Source organism: Thalassophryne amazonica, chromosome 14, assembly GCF_902500255.1.
Source record: "Thalassophryne amazonica chromosome 14, fThaAma1.1, whole genome shotgun sequence".
Taxonomy (NCBI): domain Eukaryota; kingdom Metazoa; phylum Chordata; class Actinopteri; order Batrachoidiformes; family Batrachoididae; genus Thalassophryne; species Thalassophryne amazonica.
In genome coordinates, this window is record NC_047116.1 from 71,322,186 (window position 1) to 71,342,891 (window position 20,706).

Genomic DNA, 20,706 nt, shown 5'->3' on the forward strand with positions numbered 1-20,706 from the left:
ACCAGTGCCTCCTGGTGGCCAGGACCCACATATTTAGACAATGGCACCACAAACACATTAGTGTGGCCGCAGGGGGCTGTCACTCTATCTTACATCACCTTTCCTTCTAACAACACTCAATAAGCGTTTGGGAACTGAGGACTCTAATTGTTGAAGCTTTGTAGGTGGAATTCTTTCCCAGTCTTGCTCGATGTACGACTTCAGTTGTTCAACAGTCCGGCGTCTCTGTTGTTGTATTTTGCGCTTCATAATGCACCACATATTTTCAATGGCCGACAGGTCTGGACTTCAGGCAGGCCAGTCTAATACCTGCACTCTTTTACTATGAAGCCACGCTGTTGTAACACGTGCAGAATGTGGCTTGCCATTGTCTTGCTGAAATAAGCAGGGACGTCCCTGAAAAAGACGTTGCTTGGATGGCAGCAAGACCTGGATGTACCTTTCAGCATTGATGGTGCCATCACAGATGTGTAAGTTGCCCATGCCATGGGCACTAACACACCCCCATATCATCACAGATGCTGGCTTTTGAACTCTGCACTGGTAACAGTCTTGGGTGGTCTTTTTCCCCTGTTGTCCAGAGGACACGACGCCCATGATTTCCATAAACAATTTGACATGTGGACTCATCAGACCACAGCACACTTTTCCACTTTGCGTCTTTCCATTTATCTCAGATAAAACTGAAGTTATTGTACTTGGCCCCACAAATCTTAGAAGCATGGTGTCTAACCAGATCGTTACTCTGGATGGCATTTCCCTGATCTCTAGTAATACTGTGAGAAATCTTGGAGTTATTTTTGATCAGGATATGTCATTCAAAGCGCATATTAAACAAATATGTAGGACTGCCTTTTTGCATTTACGCAATATCTCTAAAATCAGAAAGGTCTTGTCTCAGAGTGATGCTGAAAAACTAATTCATGCATTTATTTCCTCTAGGCTGGACTATTGTAATTCATTATTATCAGGTTGTCCTAAAAGTTCCCTAAAAAGCCTTCAGTTGGTTCAGAATGCTGCAGCTAGAGTACTGACGGGGACTAGCAGGAGAGAGCATATCTCACCCGTGTTGGCCTCTCTTCATTGGCTTCCTGTTAATTCTAGAATAGAATTTAAAATTCTTCTTCTTACTTATAAGGTTTTGAATAATCAGGTCCCATCCTATCTTAGGGACCTCGTAGTACCATATTACCCCATTAGAGCGCTTCGCTCTCAGACTGCGGGCTTACTTGTAGTTCCTAGGGTTTGTAAGAGTAGAATGGGAGGCAGAGCCTTTAGCTTTCAGGTTCCTCTCCTGTGGAACCAGCTCCCAATTCAGATCAGGGAGACAGATACCCTCTCTACTTTTAAGATTAGGCTTAAAACTTTCCTTTTCGCTAAGGCTTATAGTTAGGGCTGGATCGGGTGACCCTGGACCATCCCTTGGTTATGTTGCTTTAGACGTAGACTGTGGGGGGGTTCCCATGATGCACTGTTTCTTTCTTTTTTTGCTCCGTATGCATCACTCTGCATTTAATCATTGGTGATCGATCTCTGCCCCCCTTCTCGGCATGTCTTTTTCCTGGTTCTTTCCCTCAGCCCCAACCAGTCTCAGCAGAAGACTGCCCCTCCCTGAGCCTGGTTCTGCTGGAGGTTTCTTCCTGTTAAAAGGGAGTTTTTCCTTCCCACTGTGGCCAAGTGCTTGCTCATAGGGGGTCGTTTTGACCGTTGGGGTTTTTCATGGTTATTGTATGGCCTTGCCTTGCAATATGGAGCGCCTTGGGGCAACTGTTTGTTGTGATCTGGCGCTATATAAGAAAAAAGTTGATTGATTGATTGATTGATTTCAAATGAGCTTGTGCGGTGTTTCTGGATGTTATTGATATGGCTTTCGCTTTGCATGGTAGAGTTTTAACTTGCACTTGTAGATGTAGCGATGAACTGTGATAACTGACAATGGTTTTCTGAAGTGTTCCTGAGCCCATGCGGTAAGATCCTTTACACAATGATGTTGGTTTTTAATGCAGCGCCGCCTGAGGGATCGAAGGTCACAGGCATTCAATGTTGGTTTTCGGCCTTGCCGCTTACGTGTAGAAAGATTCTCCAGATTCTCTGAATCTTCTGGTTATATTATGGACTGCAGATGATGGAATCCCTAAATTCCTTGCAATTAAACGTTAAGAAACGTTGTTAAACTGTTGGAGTATTTTTTCACACAGTTGTTTACAAAGTGGTGATCCTCCCCCATCTTTGCTTGTGAACGGCTGAGACCTTTGGGGATGCTCCTTTTATACCCACTCATGACACAATTAGTGTCCTCAGTTCCCAAATGCTTATTGAGTGTTGTTAGAAGGAAAGGTAATGTAACACAGTGGTAAACATACCACTGTCCCAGCTTTTTTGAAACGTGTTGCAGGCATCCATTTCAAAATGAGCAAATATTTGCATAAAAACAATAAAGTTTATCAGTTTGAACATTAAATATCTTTTCTATGTGGTGTATTCAATTGAATATAGGTTGAAGAGGATTTGCAAATCATTGTATTCTGATTTTATTTACATTTTGCACAACGTCCCAATTTCATTGAAATTGGGGTTGTACCAGCAGCCAGCCTAAGGGTCACCTGTGCAATAATCATGCCGTCTAATCGGTATCTTGATATGCCACATCTGTGAGGTGGGATAGATTATCTCGGCAAAGGAGAAGTGCTCACTAACACAGATTTAGACAAATGTGTGAACAATATTTGAGAAAATAGGTATTTTGTGTATATAGAAAATGTTTTAGATGTTTGAGTTCAGCTGGTGAAATATGGGAGGTAAAACAAATGTTTGAGTTCAGCTTGTGAAATATGGGAGGTAAAACAAATGTTTGAGTTCAGCTGGTGAAATATGGGAGGTAAAACAAAAGTGTTGTGTTTATATTTTTGTTCAGTGTATATATACTTCGTGCTTTTCAATATTATTTAAATGTTTTTGATGTTTATTTCCTGAATACAAAAAGCAACACACACATTGGCGTGCTGTCATAAGTCTGAAAATGAACCTACTTGGCCGCAAATGGACCGGAGTGACCTTTCCAAGCAAAAGGTCTGACCCTTAGGTTATGTAATGTTGGTCATGGGACACTCCAACATAGATTTGAGATAGTTCTATGAAAAATATTCTATGAACTTGACAAAATTCAAAATCGGATTCATCCAAAATGTTTTTGTATACTTAGATCTAACTTCAGAACGGGCTGTTTTATAAGTAATATTGTCACTTCTGGCATTGCTTCTGAGGTGTTTTGTACATTAAATTGGCATAACATGGAGTTCGACTTCTAGCTTCCCCATTGAGTTTAATGACATTGAGTTAAATGAGTTCCATGACCACAATCTCCATTCACCCATTTGTTCCAACTGAACTCTTGCCTTACTGTCATCTTCCTAGGATTCTGGAAGAGCAGGCATTGAGGGAGTACATCATGGCTTTATTTCGGCTTCCTCGTGGAGAAAGACTTTATGAGGTTGCTTCATGTTCAGTGTGGACACCCCACTCCCGCTGCCATACAGCTGGAATGCTGTATACCACTGACAACTATCTGTGTTTCTCCAGCCGGGACGAGAGCCACTGTATTCTGCTTATACCACTATCGGAGGTAACCACCTTCATCAGTCTGTCTACTGGTAACTGTTCACAAGGATCATCATGAAAACAATACACATCAGTCCCACTGCTCATCACACAATACAGAGCATAAGAGAGTATGTCCCGTTATGATATGACAACATTTATCTGTTAATTACATGGTCTAAATTAACAACTTGTGTTTTCTCTTATGAATCGAGAAAAAAAATTGTCAGAAAGACTATATTGAAATCACAGCTTCAAAAGAGAGTGCAATAAATTTCAATGTTTTGGATTGTCATCCATCTGTTTTCTATACCCACTTACTCCAGTTAAGTGTCATGGGGGGGCTGAAGCCTGTCCCAGCAGTCATTGAGTGTGAAGCGGGGTACACCCTGCACAGGACACCAGTCTATTGCAGGGCCACATAGAGACAGACAAATGCATTCACGCGCACACCTATGGTCAATTTAATGTTTTCAGTTCACCTAATAAGCATGTCTTTTGGATATGGGAGGAAGGCAGAGCACCCAGAAGGAACCCACGCAAACACGGGGAGAACATGCAAACTCCACACAGAAAGGCCCCAGGTGGGAAGTGATCCCACAACCTTCTTGTTGTGAGGCAATAGTGCTAACCACTAAGCCACCTTGCTGCCTGATTTGGATATAGCATCCCAAAATAAAAATTTTTGCAGTCATTTTATTTAGACCTGTCAGCGTGGATACAAGAGCATTCAACTCACTGAATATCTTTCGGATGTTGTTTAAATCAAGTCAGATCTGGGAGCATGCACTGGTGCTACTCTTCACCGCATTCTCAATGCCACAGACCTACACTGGGTGCTAGATGGCAACCACTCAGGCAGACAACCAGTTCATTCCAACATCTCTAAAATAACCATGTATCTGCTGTGGCCATATGAAGAGCGGGTGTTCCCTTTGGCTTCTTCAGCTGCTGGGGTTCTCAATACTCAGGCACCTGTGTGCTCGATCATACAATAATTAATTGGAAACAGGTGAGTGTTATGACTGAGTATAAAAGGAGCATCCTCAAAAGGCTCAGCCGTTCACAAGCAAAGATGGGGTGAGGATCACCACTTTGTGAACGACTGCGTGAAAAAAATAGTCCAACAGTTTAAGAACAATGGTTGTCAATGTTCAATTTCAAGGACTTTAGGGATTCCATCATGTACAGTCCATTATATAATCAGAAGATTCAGAGAATCTGGAGAACATTCAACACGTAAGCGGCAAGGTTGAAAACCAACAACGAATGCCCGTAACCTTCAATCTCTCAGGTGGCTCTGCATTAAAAACCGACATCATTGTGTAAAGGATCTTACTGCGTGGGCTCAGGAACACTTCAGAAGACCATTGTCAGTTAACACAGTTCATCGCTACATCTACAAGTGGAAGTTAAAACTCTACCATACAAAGTGAAAGCCATATATCAACAACAACTGATGAGTCCACATTTCAAATTGTTTTTGGAAATCATGGACATCGTGTCCTCCGGACAAAAAAGGAAAAAGGCCGTCCAGATTGTTACCAGTGCAAATTTAAAAATCCAGCATCTGTGATGGTATGGGGGTGTGTTAGTGCCCGTGGCATGGGCAACTTACACATCTGTGATGGCACCATCAATGCTGTAAGGTACATACAGGTTTTGGAGCAACACATGCTGTCATCCAAGCAACATCTTTTTCAGGGACGTCCCTGCTTATTTCAGCAAGACAATGCCAAGTCACATTTTGCACGTGTTACAACTGCGTGGCTTCGTAGTAAAAGAGTGCGGGTACTAGACTGGCCTGCCTGCAGTCCAGACCTGTCACCGATTAAAAATTTGTGGTGCATTATGAAGCGCAAAATACGACAATGGAGACCCCGGACTGTTGAACAACTGAAGTCGTACATCAAGCAAGAATGGGACAGAATTCCACCTACAAAGCTTCAACAATTAGTGTCCTCAGTTCCCAAATGCTTATTGAGTGTTGTTAGAAGGAAAGGTGATGTAACACTGTCCCACCTTTTTTGAAACGTGTTGCAAGCATCCATTTCAAAATGAGCAAATATTTGCACAAAAACAATAAAGTTTATCACTTAAATATCTTGTCTTTGTGGTGTATTCAATTGTATATACAGTAGTGTTCAGAATAATAGTAGTGCTATGTGACTAAAAAGATTAATCCAGGTTTTGAGTATATTTCTTATCGTTACATGGGAAACAAGGTACCAGTAGATTCAGTAGATTCTCACAAATCCAACAAGACCAAGCATTCATGATATGCACACTCTTAAGGCTATGAAATCGGGCTGTTAGTAAAAAAAAAAAAAAAGTAGAAAAGGGGGTGTTCACAATAATAATAGTGTGGCATTCAGTCAGTGAGTTCGTCAATTTTGTGGAACAAACAGGTGTGAATCAGGTGTCCCCTATTTAAGGATGAAGCCAGCACCTGTTGAACATGCTTTTCTCTTTGAAAGCCTGAGGAAAATGGATGTTCAAGACATTGTTCAGAAGAACAGCGTAGTTTGATTAAAAAGTTGATTGGAGAGGGGAAAACGTATACGCAGGTGCAAAAAATTATACGCCGTTCATCTACAATGATCTCCAATGCTTTAAAATGGACAAAAAAAACAGACGCGTGGAAGAAAATGGAAAACAACCATCAAAATGGATAGAAGAATAACCAGAATGGCAAAGGCTCACCCATTGATCAGCTCCAGGATGATCAAAGACAGTCTGGAGTTACCTGTAAGTGCTGTGACAGTTAGAAGACGCCTGTGTGAAGCTAATTTATTTGCAAGAATCCCCCGCAAAGTCCCTCTGTTAAATAAAAGACGTGCAGAAGAGGTTACATTTTGACAAAGAACACATCAACTGGCCTAAAGAGAAATGGAGGAATATTTTGTGGACTGATGAGAGTAAAATTGTTCTTTTTGGGTTCAAGGGCCACAGACAGTTTTTGAGACGACCCCCAAACTCTGAATTCAAGCCACAGTTCACAGTGAAGACAGTGAAGCATGGTGGTGCAAGCATCATGATATGGGCATGTTTCTTCTACTATGGTGTTGGGCCTATATATTGCATACCAGGTATCATGGATCAGTTTGGATATGTCAAAATACTTGAAAAGGTCATGTTGCCTTATGCTGAAGAGGACATGCCCTTGAAATGGGTGTTTCAGCAAGACAATGAACAACAAAATTAATGCCTTGCAGATGTGAAAAAATCATGAAAAACTGTGGTTATACAACTAAATACTAGTTTAGTGATTCACAGGATTGCTAAAAAAGCAGTTTGAACATAATAGTTTTGAGTTTATAGCGTCAACAGCAGATGCTACTATTATTGTGAACACCCCCTTTTCTACTTTTTTTTTTTTACTAATAGCCCAATTTCATAGCCTTAAGAGTGTGCATATCATGAATGCTTGGTCTTGTTGGATTTGTGAGAATCTACTGAAGGTACTGGTACCTTGTTTCCCATGTAACAATAAGAAATATACTCAAAACCTGGATTAATCTTTTTAGTCACATAGCACTACTATTATTCTGAACACTACTGTAGGTTGAAGAGGATTTGCAAATTATTGTATTGTTTTTATTTACATTTTACACAATGTCCCAACTTCATTCGAATTGGGGTTGTACCTGGATGTGTACAACCCCTCAGCCCCAACCAGTCCCAGCAGAAGACTGCCCCTCCCTGAGCCTGGTTCTGCTGGAGGTTTCTTCCTGTTAAAAGGGAGTTTTTCCTTCCCACTGTAGCCAAGTGCTTGCTCACAGGGGGTCGTTTTGACCGTTGGGGTTTTACATAATTATTGTATGGCCTTGCCTTACAATATAAAGCGCCTTGGGGCAACTGTTTGTTGTGATTTGGCGCTATATAAAAAAATTGATTGATTGATTGATTGATTGATGTGTTGCTGTATGTGGTCAAATAATTAAAAAAAAATGTTGAAAACATAAAATGTTCATTCAGTATTTCAGTGCAGTTGAACCCAGAATGGTGACATGTTCTTAGTTGGCTCTACTCCCTGAATTAAAGGACTCTAGCATGGTGGACACATGCCCCCGGGCCCCCCAGGGGACTTTGTGCCTTCGGGGCTCATGTACAGTCAAAAAAAAATTTTTTTCACCAGCACCCATGTAAATTAAAAATGACAACAGCAAAAATAATATTATAATATATTATTATAATATTTTATTTGTTCATATTATTTTCACCCCATGTCTTGCTTGTTTATTATTGTTATTGTTGTTTTTATGTTCAGCTCTGACATAAGTATTTCTATTGTTATTTTTAGTCCTGCCTCAGACTGTTTTCTGCCCAGCAATGATACTCATGATGATTATTATTACTTGGTTTTTGTTTTCAGTTTGGAACTTAGTTTTGTAATTGTTGCTTTATTTATTTTATGTTTTCAGCCCAGTACTGAACTCTTTCTACAGTGTTAAATTTGTCTCATGAGTGCCTGCAAATGCACAGGGTGATCGATAGTCCTTCATTTGCATACATTTTGCAGTCCATAAACACAAATTTACACTTTGTAACTTCTGTTTTGGTTTTTACAAGTAAATGTGTATTTGTAAATATATCTTTTTTTTTTTATTATAAAAAAAAGCATTTGCAAAACTGAAAATTCTGTTTGTAAAGTGTGAAGCATTTGTGGATCACCGATCTCATGCATTCATCGCTTTGCTCAGATATGCAATATTGAGATATTTTGAGCGCAAAACTGCTCAGAGGTTCACAAATAAAACCCCAGTTCCAATAAAGTTGGGACGTTGTGTGAAATGAAAATAAAAACAGAATACAATGATTTGCAAATCCTCTTCATCCTATATTCAGCTGAATACATAACAGCTGTATGTTTTAGTTTTAAAATATTGCACTAATTTTGAAGGTTTTATTGTGGACATGCTGTCTCGGCAGTGCATTATGGGTAAAACGTTCACGACAGGAGAAATGCATTTGAGACACTCTGATCTGGCTACACACGGACAACGGCATTAAACCCTTTGTATGTTGTGCCTAAAACTCTTGTGAATATATTCTGAGTTTATAGACGTTGTTATTGTGTCCTACACCATTTGTCCTCTTTGTTCCAGAGTAATATATATAAGATGTCTGAAATTCGGTTTGCGTTTATTAAATTCCACGCAGATTAAACATAGCAGACACGGATTATTTATTTGGAATATTTGTTTTAGCCAGTTTTCAGGGTCTCGATTGCCATCTACTGGCCAGTAGTGTTCATGGCAGTATTCACCCTAAGTATTGAGATACCCCATAATCCTTTGCAGACCAGAGAGTTGTTGCAGCCTCTTGCTGCAGCTGATGAAAAGAAATAAAAATGTACATTTTGGTTGTATAATGTTCATTTACAATTGTTGTCATGTGGATTCTCTCTGTGCTGTTTAAACTGTAGCAACTCTCTGGTTTGCAAAGGATTATGGGTTATGGTCTGAGCATCTGGTTACCAGTAGATTGCAGTGTTCTATGCATTTTGACCTCGGTTATATCAGGCGGTTGTCTAATCACAACTTTTGGCTTTTGCAAATGCCTTTTTTTTACATATGAAAAAAATGGCATATTTTACAAAAGCACACTTATTATTTAGTAGCACTGTATGTTCACAAAAAGCTTAAATATAAAATTAAAGATCATTTGGCAATGGCCGTGGACAATCTGTTGGAATGCATGATAGTTGAAATATGCATGGAAAAAAGGTCAAAATATAATTATTAGTTGCATATATATATATATATATATATATATATATAGATATATATATAGAGAGAGAGAGAGAGAGAGAGAGAGAGAGAGAGAGAGAACTCCAGGCTCTATCCAAAAATCACTAGGCCTTCAAGAACAACTTCACATTCAGCTACTCTCATTGTTAATATATTTACAAATGATATTGATACCAAAACACTAAGTGGCTTATTAATCAATATCAGTGACCATTTGCCAATTTTAACTGATCTAAACTTAAATAGAAAATGTGAAACTGTTTTATAAAACATACTAAAAGTCTAGAAAGATAAAAAATCGGGAACACTCCCAAAATCCAAGATGGCTACCCGAAAACATGCAAAAATTTGTTTTTTCCCAAATAACTCAAAAAATATCAATATTTAAGCACATAAATGTATTGATGTTAAATATAAACTTGGGTATTGTGGACATTTTGACACCAAAATTAAGTCTCTATCTGTAACGGTTCTTGAGATAGTCTATTTGTAGTTTTACATACACTCAAGGACGGCAATTTGGTTTGTGTCCTATTACGTTAAAAATATTGCAGTTAAGGCCCAGAAATGTATTGAAGTTGAATATAAACTTGTGTATTGTGGACATTTTAGCACCAAAAGAATGGCTGTAGCTCTTACAGTTTTTGAGATACAGCACATAAGCCATCTACACTTGGCTAAAAATGGTGAAATTATGTTGAAACCAAGTAACTGTTCTGAAATGTTCATTTAAAGAATGTAATAATAATATTCTTAGTGCTTGTCAGCTGCACTAACTTTTTTAATGACACAGATGTAATCACACACTAATTTTACAGTAAAACCAATGAAGCATGATAATAAAAGTTCAGGTGAAATCAGTATTGTGTACATGACCCTTGAAAATTTTACTTGTTCAAATTTCAGTCTCATCCTGGTTATCACTGAGTTGGCCTGCATTTGTACACCCTGTACCTCTGCAGTTGCCACACGCTGCTGAGCAATCTAAGTTAAGTTTGCGACATGTACATCGCAATGTACTACAGTCAGTACTGCAGTTACATCTCACAGCATGCAGAAGAGAATCTGGTGCTGCTTGCAAGTCAGTCATGATTGGGACAACCTGACTATCAGAAACTTTCCATCCCCATTCTTGCAATGGCATGTTGTCACCTTCATCTTCACCTTTCCATTCCTGAACTTGCAAGTAAACTCTGACTATGAAACTTGGCAGCTGCCGAAGTGGGTGGCAAACACTGTGGCTGCACATGAGTTGTCTTTGTTGCAACCTTATCACAAAAGCACCTGTATCTGAGAGAATTGAGGCTTTCTTCAGGTTGTCCACACAGCAGTGGTGTCACCAGTGTGCCCTGGTTGTGCATTGACATCCACTATTATACATAATATATGAGTAACTTCTCTATTCATATTCCAGTGAAATATTGACTCAAAAAGATTATTACCTTCTTTAGATGAACATTTCAGAAATGGTACTTAGTTTTCAACATAACAATGCTCAAGTTCATCAATTTTTGTCGAGTGTAGATGTATTTTTATACCATATCTCAAAAACTGTAATAGCTACAGCTATTTATTTTGGTGCCAAAATGTCCACAATGCACAAGTTTATATTCAACTTCAATGTATTTATGGGCCTTAACTGCAATATGTTTAACGTAATAGGACACAAACCAAATTGCCATCCTTGAGTGTATGTAAACTACATATAGGCTGTATCTCAAGAACTGTTACAGATAGAGACCTAATTTTGGTGTCAAAATGTCCACAATACCCAAGTTTATATTTAACATCAATACATTTATGTGCTTAAATATTGATATTATTTTAGTTATTTTGGAAAAACTAAATTTTTGCATGTTTTCGGACAGCCATCTTGGATTTTGGGAGTGTTCCCAATTTTTTATCTTTCTAGACTTTTAGTGTGTTTTATAAAACAGTTTCACGGTTCAAATGCCACCAAAATCATTTCTGTTGCCATTTGTTCCGGGCTGACCCCTTTTTTTTCATAAAATGACTGGACTACTTATGTATTGTCCAATATTACTCTTGATAATCACTCATTTTGTTGACTTTGATTTTGTTTTGTCCTTCCAGGTTTTAAGCCATAACTGTACAAACCAACTTTATGGAAGGAATAAATGTCTGTGAGTGTGTTTTGAGGTCTTTATTTCTTTCATTGTTTTTTCAGGTGTTGTCCATCGAAAAAGCAGAGAGTACCAACCTACTCCCAAACCCGGTCATCGTGAGTGTTCGGAGCAAGAAAGCCTTCCAGTTTATTGAGCTGCAGGACAGAGATGAGCTGGTTGACTGCCTAAACTCCAGACTCAGAGCTCTGCACTGGAAACACTCAATGTTTTCCAAGAAGACACAAAAAAGGAGGAACATGGTAAATATCACATTTCCCTCTTTTGAATATTTATACCATCTGCCTCTGAGCTGAAGTTTTGTAGATTGATGTTGGAAAAGGAATTTGATGGTGAAAGGATTGCAAATTTTTAAAAATCTTGGAAGCAGATAAGTTTTGTAGTATGAATGTCCTTTGGAACATTCTCCACCTCACCATGAAAACATCAAAGAAACAATTGTTTTACACACACACACACACACACACACACACACACACACACACACACACACACACACACACACACACACACACACACACACACACACACACACACACACACACACACACACAGAGTACAAGAGGTGGGGATACTGTTGCATGGTAGCAAGATTTATTCTTACATTTATACTACTGTTAAAAAGTTATGAAATGGGATTAAACTAATGCATATTTACACAAATGCAGGCTCACAAACAGGACGTATGAGTAAAAGGATGGTTTTTAATTCATGCAAGGTTCGGTAACAGGAAGGCAGTCTGAGGAGCAAAAGTAGCAGGCAGGGACACGACAGAGGATGTGGTCAAAAACAAGCAGGGTCAGTACACGAGTGAACAGGGTTATCAGGGCTGGGGCAAAAAGCAGGATACGGTACACAGAGCAGAGTCAAAAACACAGCTTCAATCAATTCAATCAATTTTTTTATATAGCGCCAAATCACAACAAACAGTTGCCCCAAGGTGCTTTATATTGTAAGGCAAGGCCATACAATAATTATGTAAAACCCCAACGGTCAAAACGACCCCCTGTGAGAAAGCACTTGGCTACAGTGGGAAGGAAAAACTCCCTTTTAACAGGAAGAAACCTCCAGCAGAACCAGGCTCAGGGAGGGGCAGTCTTCTGCTGGGACTGGTTGGGGCTGAGGGAGAGAACCAGGAAAAAGACGTGCTGTGGAGGGGAGCAGAGATCGATCACTAATGATAAAATGCAGAGTGGTGCATACAGAGCAAAAAGAGAAAGAAACAGTGCATCATGGGAACCCCCCAGCAGTCTACGTCTATAGCAGCATAACTAAGGGATGGTTCAGGGTCACCTGATCCAGCCCTAGCTATAAGCTTTAGCAAAAAGGAAAGTTTTAAGCCTAATCTTAAAAGTAGAGAGGGTGTCTGTCTCCCTGATCTGAATTGGGAGCTGGTTCCACAGGAGAGGAGCCTGAAAGCTGAAGGCTCTGCCTCCCATTCTACTCTTACAAACCCTAGGAACTACAAGTAAGCCTGCAGTCTGAGAGCGAAGCGCTCTATTGGGGTGATATGGTACTACGAGGTCCCTAAGATAAGATCAATCAATCAATCAACTTTTTTCTTGTATAGCGCCAAATCACAACAAACAGTTGCCCCAAGGCGCTCCACATTGCAAGGCAAGGCCATACAATAATTATGAAACACAGTCTACGTCTAAAGCAACATAACCAAGGGATGGTCCAGGGTCACCCGATCCAGCCCTAACTATAAGCCTTAGCGAAAAGGAAAGTTTTAAGCCTAATCTTAAAAGTAGAGAGGGTATCTGTCTCCCTGATCTGAATTGGGAGCTGGTTCCACAGGAGAGGAGCCTGAAAGCTGAAGGCTCTGCCTCCCATTCTACTCTTACAAACCCTAGGAACTACAAGTAAGCCCGCAGTCTGAGAGCGAAGCGCTCTAATGGGGTAATATGGTACTATGAGGTCCCTAAGATAAGATGGGACCTGATTATTCAAAACCTTATAAGTAAGAAGAAGAATTTTAAATTCTATTCTAGCATTAACAGGAAGCCAATGAAGGGAGGCCAACACGGGTGAGATATGCTCTCTCCTGCTAGTCCCCGTCAGTACTCTAGCTGCAGCATTCTGAACCAACTGAAGGCTTTTTAGGGAACTTTTAGGACAACCTGATAATAATGAATTACAATAGTCCAGCCTAGAGGAAACAAATGCATGAATTAGTTTTTCAGCATCACTCTGAGACAAGACCTTTCTGATTTTAGAGATATTGCGTAAATGCAAAAAGGCAGTCCTACATATTTGTTTAATATGCGCTTTGAATGACATATCCTGATCAAAAATAACTCCAAGATTTCTCACAGTATTACTAGAGATCAGGGAAATGCCATCCAGAGTAACGATCTGGTTAGACACCATGCTTCTAAGATTTGTGGGGCCAAGTACAATAACTTCAGTTTTATCTGAGTTTAAAAGCAGGAAATTAGAGGTCATCCATGTCTTTATGTCTGTAAGACAATCCTGCAGTTTAGCTAATTGGTGCGTATCCTCTGGCTTCATGGATAGATAAAGCTGGGTATCATCTGCGTAACAATGAAAATTTAAGCAATACCGTCTAATAATACTGCCCAAGGGAAGCATGTATAAAGTGAATAAAATTGGTCCTAGCACAGAACCTTGTGGAACTCCATAATTAACTTTAGTCTGTGAAGAAGATTCCCCATTTACATGAACAAACTGTAATCTATTAGACAAATATGATTCAAACCACCGCAGCGCAATGCCTTTAATACCTATGTCATGCTCTAATCTCTGTAATAAAATTTTATGGTCAACAGTATCAAAAGCAGCACTGAGGTCCAACAGAACAAGCACAGAGATAAGTCCACTGTCCGAAGCCATAAGAAGATCATTTGTAACCTTCACTAATGCTGTTTCTGTACTATGATGAATTCTAAAACCTGACTGAAACTCTTCAAATAAAAGAATAGAGATCAGGGTAATGCCATCCAGAGTAAGGATCTGGTTAGACACCATGTTTCTAAGATTTGTGGGGTACAATAACTTCAGTTTTATCTGAGTTTAAAAGCAGGAAATTGTCTTTATGTCTGTAAGACAATCCTGCAGTTTAGCTAATTGGTGTGTGTCCTCTGGCTTCATGGATAGATAAAGCTGGGTATCATCTGCGTAACAATGTCCTGTTGGCATTAACAGGACGAGACAGTGCTGGTAAGTGAATGAAATCAACAAACGAGCAGCTAGGAAGTGAACAGAAGCAGTGTAAATAAGAACAGGTGGTAATAGGATAACGAGGCGCACGTGGTGGGGGAAGGACCTGGAAGGGGCGTGTGGTCAGGTGAATTTAAGGGGCCTGTCCCACTGGCGTTTAGGAGGATTTGCTTATGGATTGCGCACAAAATTGGCCCATATTCGCCAAACATCCACAATATCCGTGTAAAATGCCTGTATGAGTTCGCCATCATCCGAACACACCCGTGATCATCCGCAGAGGCACGCATGTCCGCAGCCAGGATTTTTGAGCTGTTCAAAAATCTGAATGCGGATGACATCCGCCTTACATACTCCATATATACTCAATTCATACACAATACATACTCACTCTATGCGCTGTATAGCTGCCGTTAACCGCTGATATCCGCAACTGACGGGGATTTGCGGCTTGGCAGCGGACTGGGACAGTGTGTAAAATAGATATATTGCGTGCCCATCATGTCCACATCACAAACTAAAATATGTTGTAGCGAATGCATACAAATTGGCCACGAATAAAGGGTTTTTATTACATCTGCTTTGCAGCTGATTTGCAGACAATCTGTGAATGCATAACAAACACGTCACGTAAACCCAAAGTGTGGCAGAAAGTGACATACCTGCTAGTCAGTGCCGGTCCGGCTGTGTAGATCCACAAAGACGCAGCTGCTGCAATCCAGGACTTTTATTTAACACCAATAAAAGGAAGAGTTGCTGTTTAGCCACAACTCACGCTGAAGCCTGTTTTCTGTGACACTCTCAAAAAAAAACAAAAAACAAAACACCTTCTCACACCCCGAGCGGCTTCCCCCCTCCTGCTCCCCAAACTCATGAACAGTTAACCCTCGCATGACAACACTCTGTGATCCACTTGTCCAAGTCCAGCAAATGCTCCAGAGGCTGTATTGTTGGTGTGAATAGTGATGCCGACGGCCCGAGTGAGCTTATTTTATGACTGCAATGCAGATGCCATGCACGCGCAACACGTGCGCGATGCATTTATAATACACCTGTAATTCTGCCGTGATAATCTCAATGTGTTGGATCAGTTTCCTCACTACATGCGTTATATAACCGTGATTGTTCATCATATATTCACTATACGAGGTCTCTTAGATAATAAACCGACCCTTTTATTTTTTTTTTTTAACTATATGGATTTGAATGACATGCGATTACACCAATCATGCTTGAACCCTCGTGCGCATGCGTGAGTTTTTTCACGCGTGTCGGTGACGTCATTTCCCTGTGGGCAGGCCTTGAGTGAGATGTGGTCCCGCCCTCTCGGCTGAATTCCTTTGTTTCACACGCTGCTCGAGACGGCGCGCGTTGCTTTATCAAAATTTTTTCTGGACCTGTGAGGAATATCCGAGTGGACACTATTCGAGAAATTAAGATGGTTTTCTGTGAAAAGTTTAACGGCTGATGAGAGATTATGGGGTGTTTCTGTCGGTGTAAGGACTTCCCACGGAGCGGGACGTCCTGCAGCGCTTCCAGGCGCTGTCGTCGGCCTGTTTCGAGCTTAAAACATCCTAATTTAAGGCTTAATTCACCCAGGACATCGTGAGAGAACAGAGAAGATTCAGAAGAGGCCGGCATGAGGAATTTATGCGGACATTCCACTGTTTAAGGACATTTTTTTAATGAAAGACATACGCGCAAATTCGCCGAGTCGTTTCCGTGACGACTCGGCAAATCTGTGTGCGCTGCGACAGGAAAAACACCTCCGTGTTGAAAACCATTTGTAGAATTCAGGCGGCTTTTAATGGCTTTCAACAAGTGAGTAACTGAGAAATTGTTTAACAGCTTGGGCATGTTCCAACTTGCCCGTTAAGATTTCCAACGGAGGTGTTTTTCCTGCCGCGACCCCCCGCGGTCGGGTCCAGCCCGACATGCGACTCTGCCCACACGTTCTTTCATTACAAAATGACCGTTAACAATGGAATGTCCGAATAAACTCCTCATGCCGACTTCTTCTGAAAGTTCTCTGTTCTCTTACGACTTACTGCGTCAACAGAGCCTGAAATGTGGAAGTTTTCAACTTGAAACGGCGAGACGCTGCCGCCTCGAAGCGCAGATCGCCGTCAGGCGCCGTGGACCGTCCTTAAAGCGACACTACCAGACCAAAATCTCTCATCAGCTGTTAAAATTTTTACCGAAAACCAGCTGAATTTATTGAATGGTGTCCACTCAGTTGTGCCTTACAGTTTTGAAAAAATTTTTATCAAACAAAGCAACAGTCTCTGAGCCATTCCTAAACAATGAAAAAAATCGACGAGCGGGTGGACGACTCCTCACTCAAAGACTGCCCACAGGCGAATGACGTAACCGACAGGCGTGAAAAAACTCTCGCATGCCCACGAGGGTTCAAGCATGTCTGATGTAATCACACGTGATTCAAATCCATATGGTTTTTGAAAAAATAATAAGGTCGGATACTTTTCTAATAGACCTCGTATATTATTAATATATCCATAATTCATACTGGGGCATTTGTCATTTTTGGCCATTTTTGTTGCGGACGACAATGAATGCCCGCAATTTGTATACTCAATTCATGTGCAATTAATCCTCTCCCCAGTGGGACAGGGCCCTAAGAGGGGAAAAGAGATGCAAGAAAAGGCAGTGACAAGTGAGCAAGGAAATGACAGACAAATGGGGTGTGGCCAACAGTGATGAGAAGGCGCAGGACAAGAGGGTGCAGTGATCAGAGGAAGACTGTGATACAAATGAAACTGGCGTGAATACAAGAGACCTGAGAGGAGTGCAGATGAAGACAGGATGACAGGCAGGTGCAAGTGAGCAGTGAAGAGAATTCCTGACATGACATCTAATGATCAATACAAACAAGAACAGAACAGCAAAGTAAACCAGAAGATAAACACAGAAGAAAAACTACATAAAAATTGATCAGAAAATAATAGGAATTAAACACTAAGACAAAACTAAACTGAACAGACTGAGAAATAAAACACTAAGTAAAACAAAGACTGAAAGATAACCTGAGATTAAGGTACTACAGAAAACAAAAATGTTAACAGCAAAAATAGACAGATAATGAAAACACAGACTGGCTGAACAAAACTAGAACAGAATTGAAACATGGCTGAAGAATAAAAGTAACAAAGAAAGTGACAAAGCAAAAATAGAACATAGAATAAACACATCATGAAAATAACAATTAAAAAAAACAAATCTGGGCCAGATGGAAATGAACTATAGGAGCCTAGATCAGGGCAGGGCATGACAAATTTAAAATCCATATTGACATGTTTTAGTGATCGATTGACAGCCACATTTCACCAGGCTGTAGTAGATATGTGGTTACTCTTGAGAGGTGGGGATGCACATGCTACCTACTTCAGTGGCTTTCGTCTGGGGCCAGGGCGTGCTGTGGTCGATGCAGTGGCATGCTCCCAGACCTAACCTGACCTGTTGCTTTCAAATGTGCCAATAATAGAAACAAAGGAAAAATGCAGTTTATATATATATATATATATATATATATATATATATATATATATATATATGTATGTATGTATGTATATAATGGATGGTAAGGAGTCCAACATAGAGAAATATTGGATGCAGAGCAAACCTTGCTGGCAGACAATTTTCTGCTGTTGTTGACATGTTTGTTGCCATTTTTTCAACCAGCATCTGTCAGCAAGTTCTTGACCTCCGCTACATCATTAGTGATGTCATCTCGTGAATAATTGTATGCCGCGCCCTGATTGGCTACCTGTTGGCAGTAAGCTCTAATGCTATTGTTCAGTGGGAACCGATCCAGTATAACTTTTGGTCCTAGCCTTTTTGCATCCCTTTTGGATCCAACATAACTTTCTGGTGCCAAGCATGCCAAAATACAGGTAAATGATGGACAGAAAGCCTAATCTGTGATTGGCTATTTCAGTCTGAGTGGAGAACATATATATATATATATATATATATATATAGTGCCTTTCCTACTTGGAGTTTATTTGACATGTCAAAAATGAGACTTCCGAATGTCATCATCAAGAGTTGAGTTCTAAAAATACAATAAATGTCAGAGAGAAACACGTGAAGATCAAGGGAGGATAAATAATCAAACATTACAGTGACAACCATGTCACTGAGTGTTGCTGAATGCAGTAGAGCTGTGATGAGGAACCCTGTTTATCTGGGTTAGCCACAGGGTAGAAAGAGTTAAAGAACAATTATGTATTACTGACCAATAAATGGAATTATTGTGAGGAGTTGTGTCAATGCTACACTCTTTGGGGGCCGGTCCACAGGCCACACAGGTGACCCATAGCCGTGGCACCTATCCATTGAAGATCAAACCATAGTTAAACCTCTGTTACACAGGAGTGGTGTCTCTTCTGTGGTCCTTGTACAGTTATGAAATCACAGAGAACTCTGCAGGATGCTGAAGAGCTACACAGCTGCCACCAGGACCTTATAAGACCCACTCGGTATCTGCTCACGCACCACCATGGTCACAGTGAAGTATGAAGCTGCACCTGACTACTGCGGAAGAGTTACCAAGGCGGGAGGATGTTCAAATACTGCACAGGCCGCTCACAAACACCTCACAGAGCACCCCAAGAACGTCCATTGCCCGCGCAATGATCAGGGCTGTGTGCCCTCACTTTTTATGAATAAAGTTAATTTTATAAAGAGCTATTATAAATCACAAAATGAGTTCCTTGTCAGTAGTGGGGTGGCATAACAAAACAATTGTTCATTTTGTGATAAAAGCATGGAATTTGGCACACATATTCTAAATTAAGTAATGTTTATTTTCAGATGTGGAGTCATCCTGGAGCTGACCTGTAATGAATTACAGGGGTCAATAAAGAATTACACAGGGGTCAAAATTTAAAAATGCTCCAATCATGCTGAAAACTATACCACATTATTTGTCTGATTGTAATGATTCCAAAAAGATACAGTTTAGACTATTTATGATTGAATTGCATGGAGTTATGGGGTAAAAACAGCAAAAATGGTGACAAAGGTCATTTTCAGTTTGTACAGGGGTCAAAAGTTAAAATTCCAATTTTGGTTAAAAAAAAAAAAATCAAATTATTGGTTGAGTTAATAGCATTTTAGAAAGGAAGAGTTTGCACAATATGTCATGCTTAATTGTCATGTTACAGGGTAACATATATGTCATAAATAGAATCCAGTGGATGTCGACCTTGTTTGACCTTTACTTTGGAGAGCAAGAAACATTCAACACAGTCAAAACTATTCCATTTATTAATCCTTTTTTTTTAAATCAATAATTTGCATCACTTTTTTTTAACCAAAATTGGAGCAACTTTAATATTTGGCCCCTGTACAAACTGAAACTGATCTTTGTCACCATTTTTGCTGTTTTACCCCAAAACTCCAGAACATTCAGTCATAGATAGTCCAAACTATACCTTTTTGGAATTGTTATGATCAGACAAATGAAATTTGTACTGAAATAATTTTGAAATTGACCAGTTACACCCACTTTTCTTGTATGTCAGTTGGGTTGTGTGTTCTCTTGTTTTTAATGTATGACAGTTGTTTGTTCTTATTCTTTATTATTTTAAAGGGCCTTTCACACTGGATGCTTTGGAAGCGTCAGAGGTGTCACGAATCAGTCTAAAAAGCATTATTTTCAATGAGACGCGCTGCTTTTTAGAGGCATCAGAAGCGCGCATTGCTGCTTGTCGACAGGCTGACGCGGTCAAAGTTCAACTCAATCCAACTTTCGTCGCTCTGTGATGTAGCTTCGCGCTGTCCAATAGGAACGATGCATCAGGCCAAAACACGGAAGACTAGTGGCAGAAACCACTGATGTACACAAAACAGATCAGTGCAGAAACAACTGATCTGTACAAAACAGAAACGTGTCACAGGACTGCTCATTTATAGAGCAGTTTTCTGAAGAAAAAGTCTTGCAAATGTTTTTTTTTTACCTCAAAATTTCTGATTACTGTAAAAAAAAAAAGAACAATTGAAATGAA

The 20,706-nt window shown here is 40.1% G+C and overlaps 1 protein-coding gene across 2 annotated transcripts in view; it reads left to right on the forward strand.

Annotated features, from left to right (window-relative positions):
- The window catches only part of LOC117524187 (TBC1 domain family member 8), a 225,040-nt gene that overhangs the window by 99,765 nt on the left and 104,569 nt on the right, over window positions 1–20,706 (forward strand). For both annotated transcript variants that reach the window (XM_034185948.1, XM_034185947.1), the window contains 2 exons: window positions 3,415–3,622; window positions 11,539–11,736. In XM_034185948.1, coding sequence (XP_034041839.1) covers window positions 3,415–3,622; window positions 11,539–11,736 — 406 coding nt within the window. The remainder of the gene's footprint in view (window positions 1–3,414; window positions 3,623–11,538; window positions 11,737–20,706) is intronic.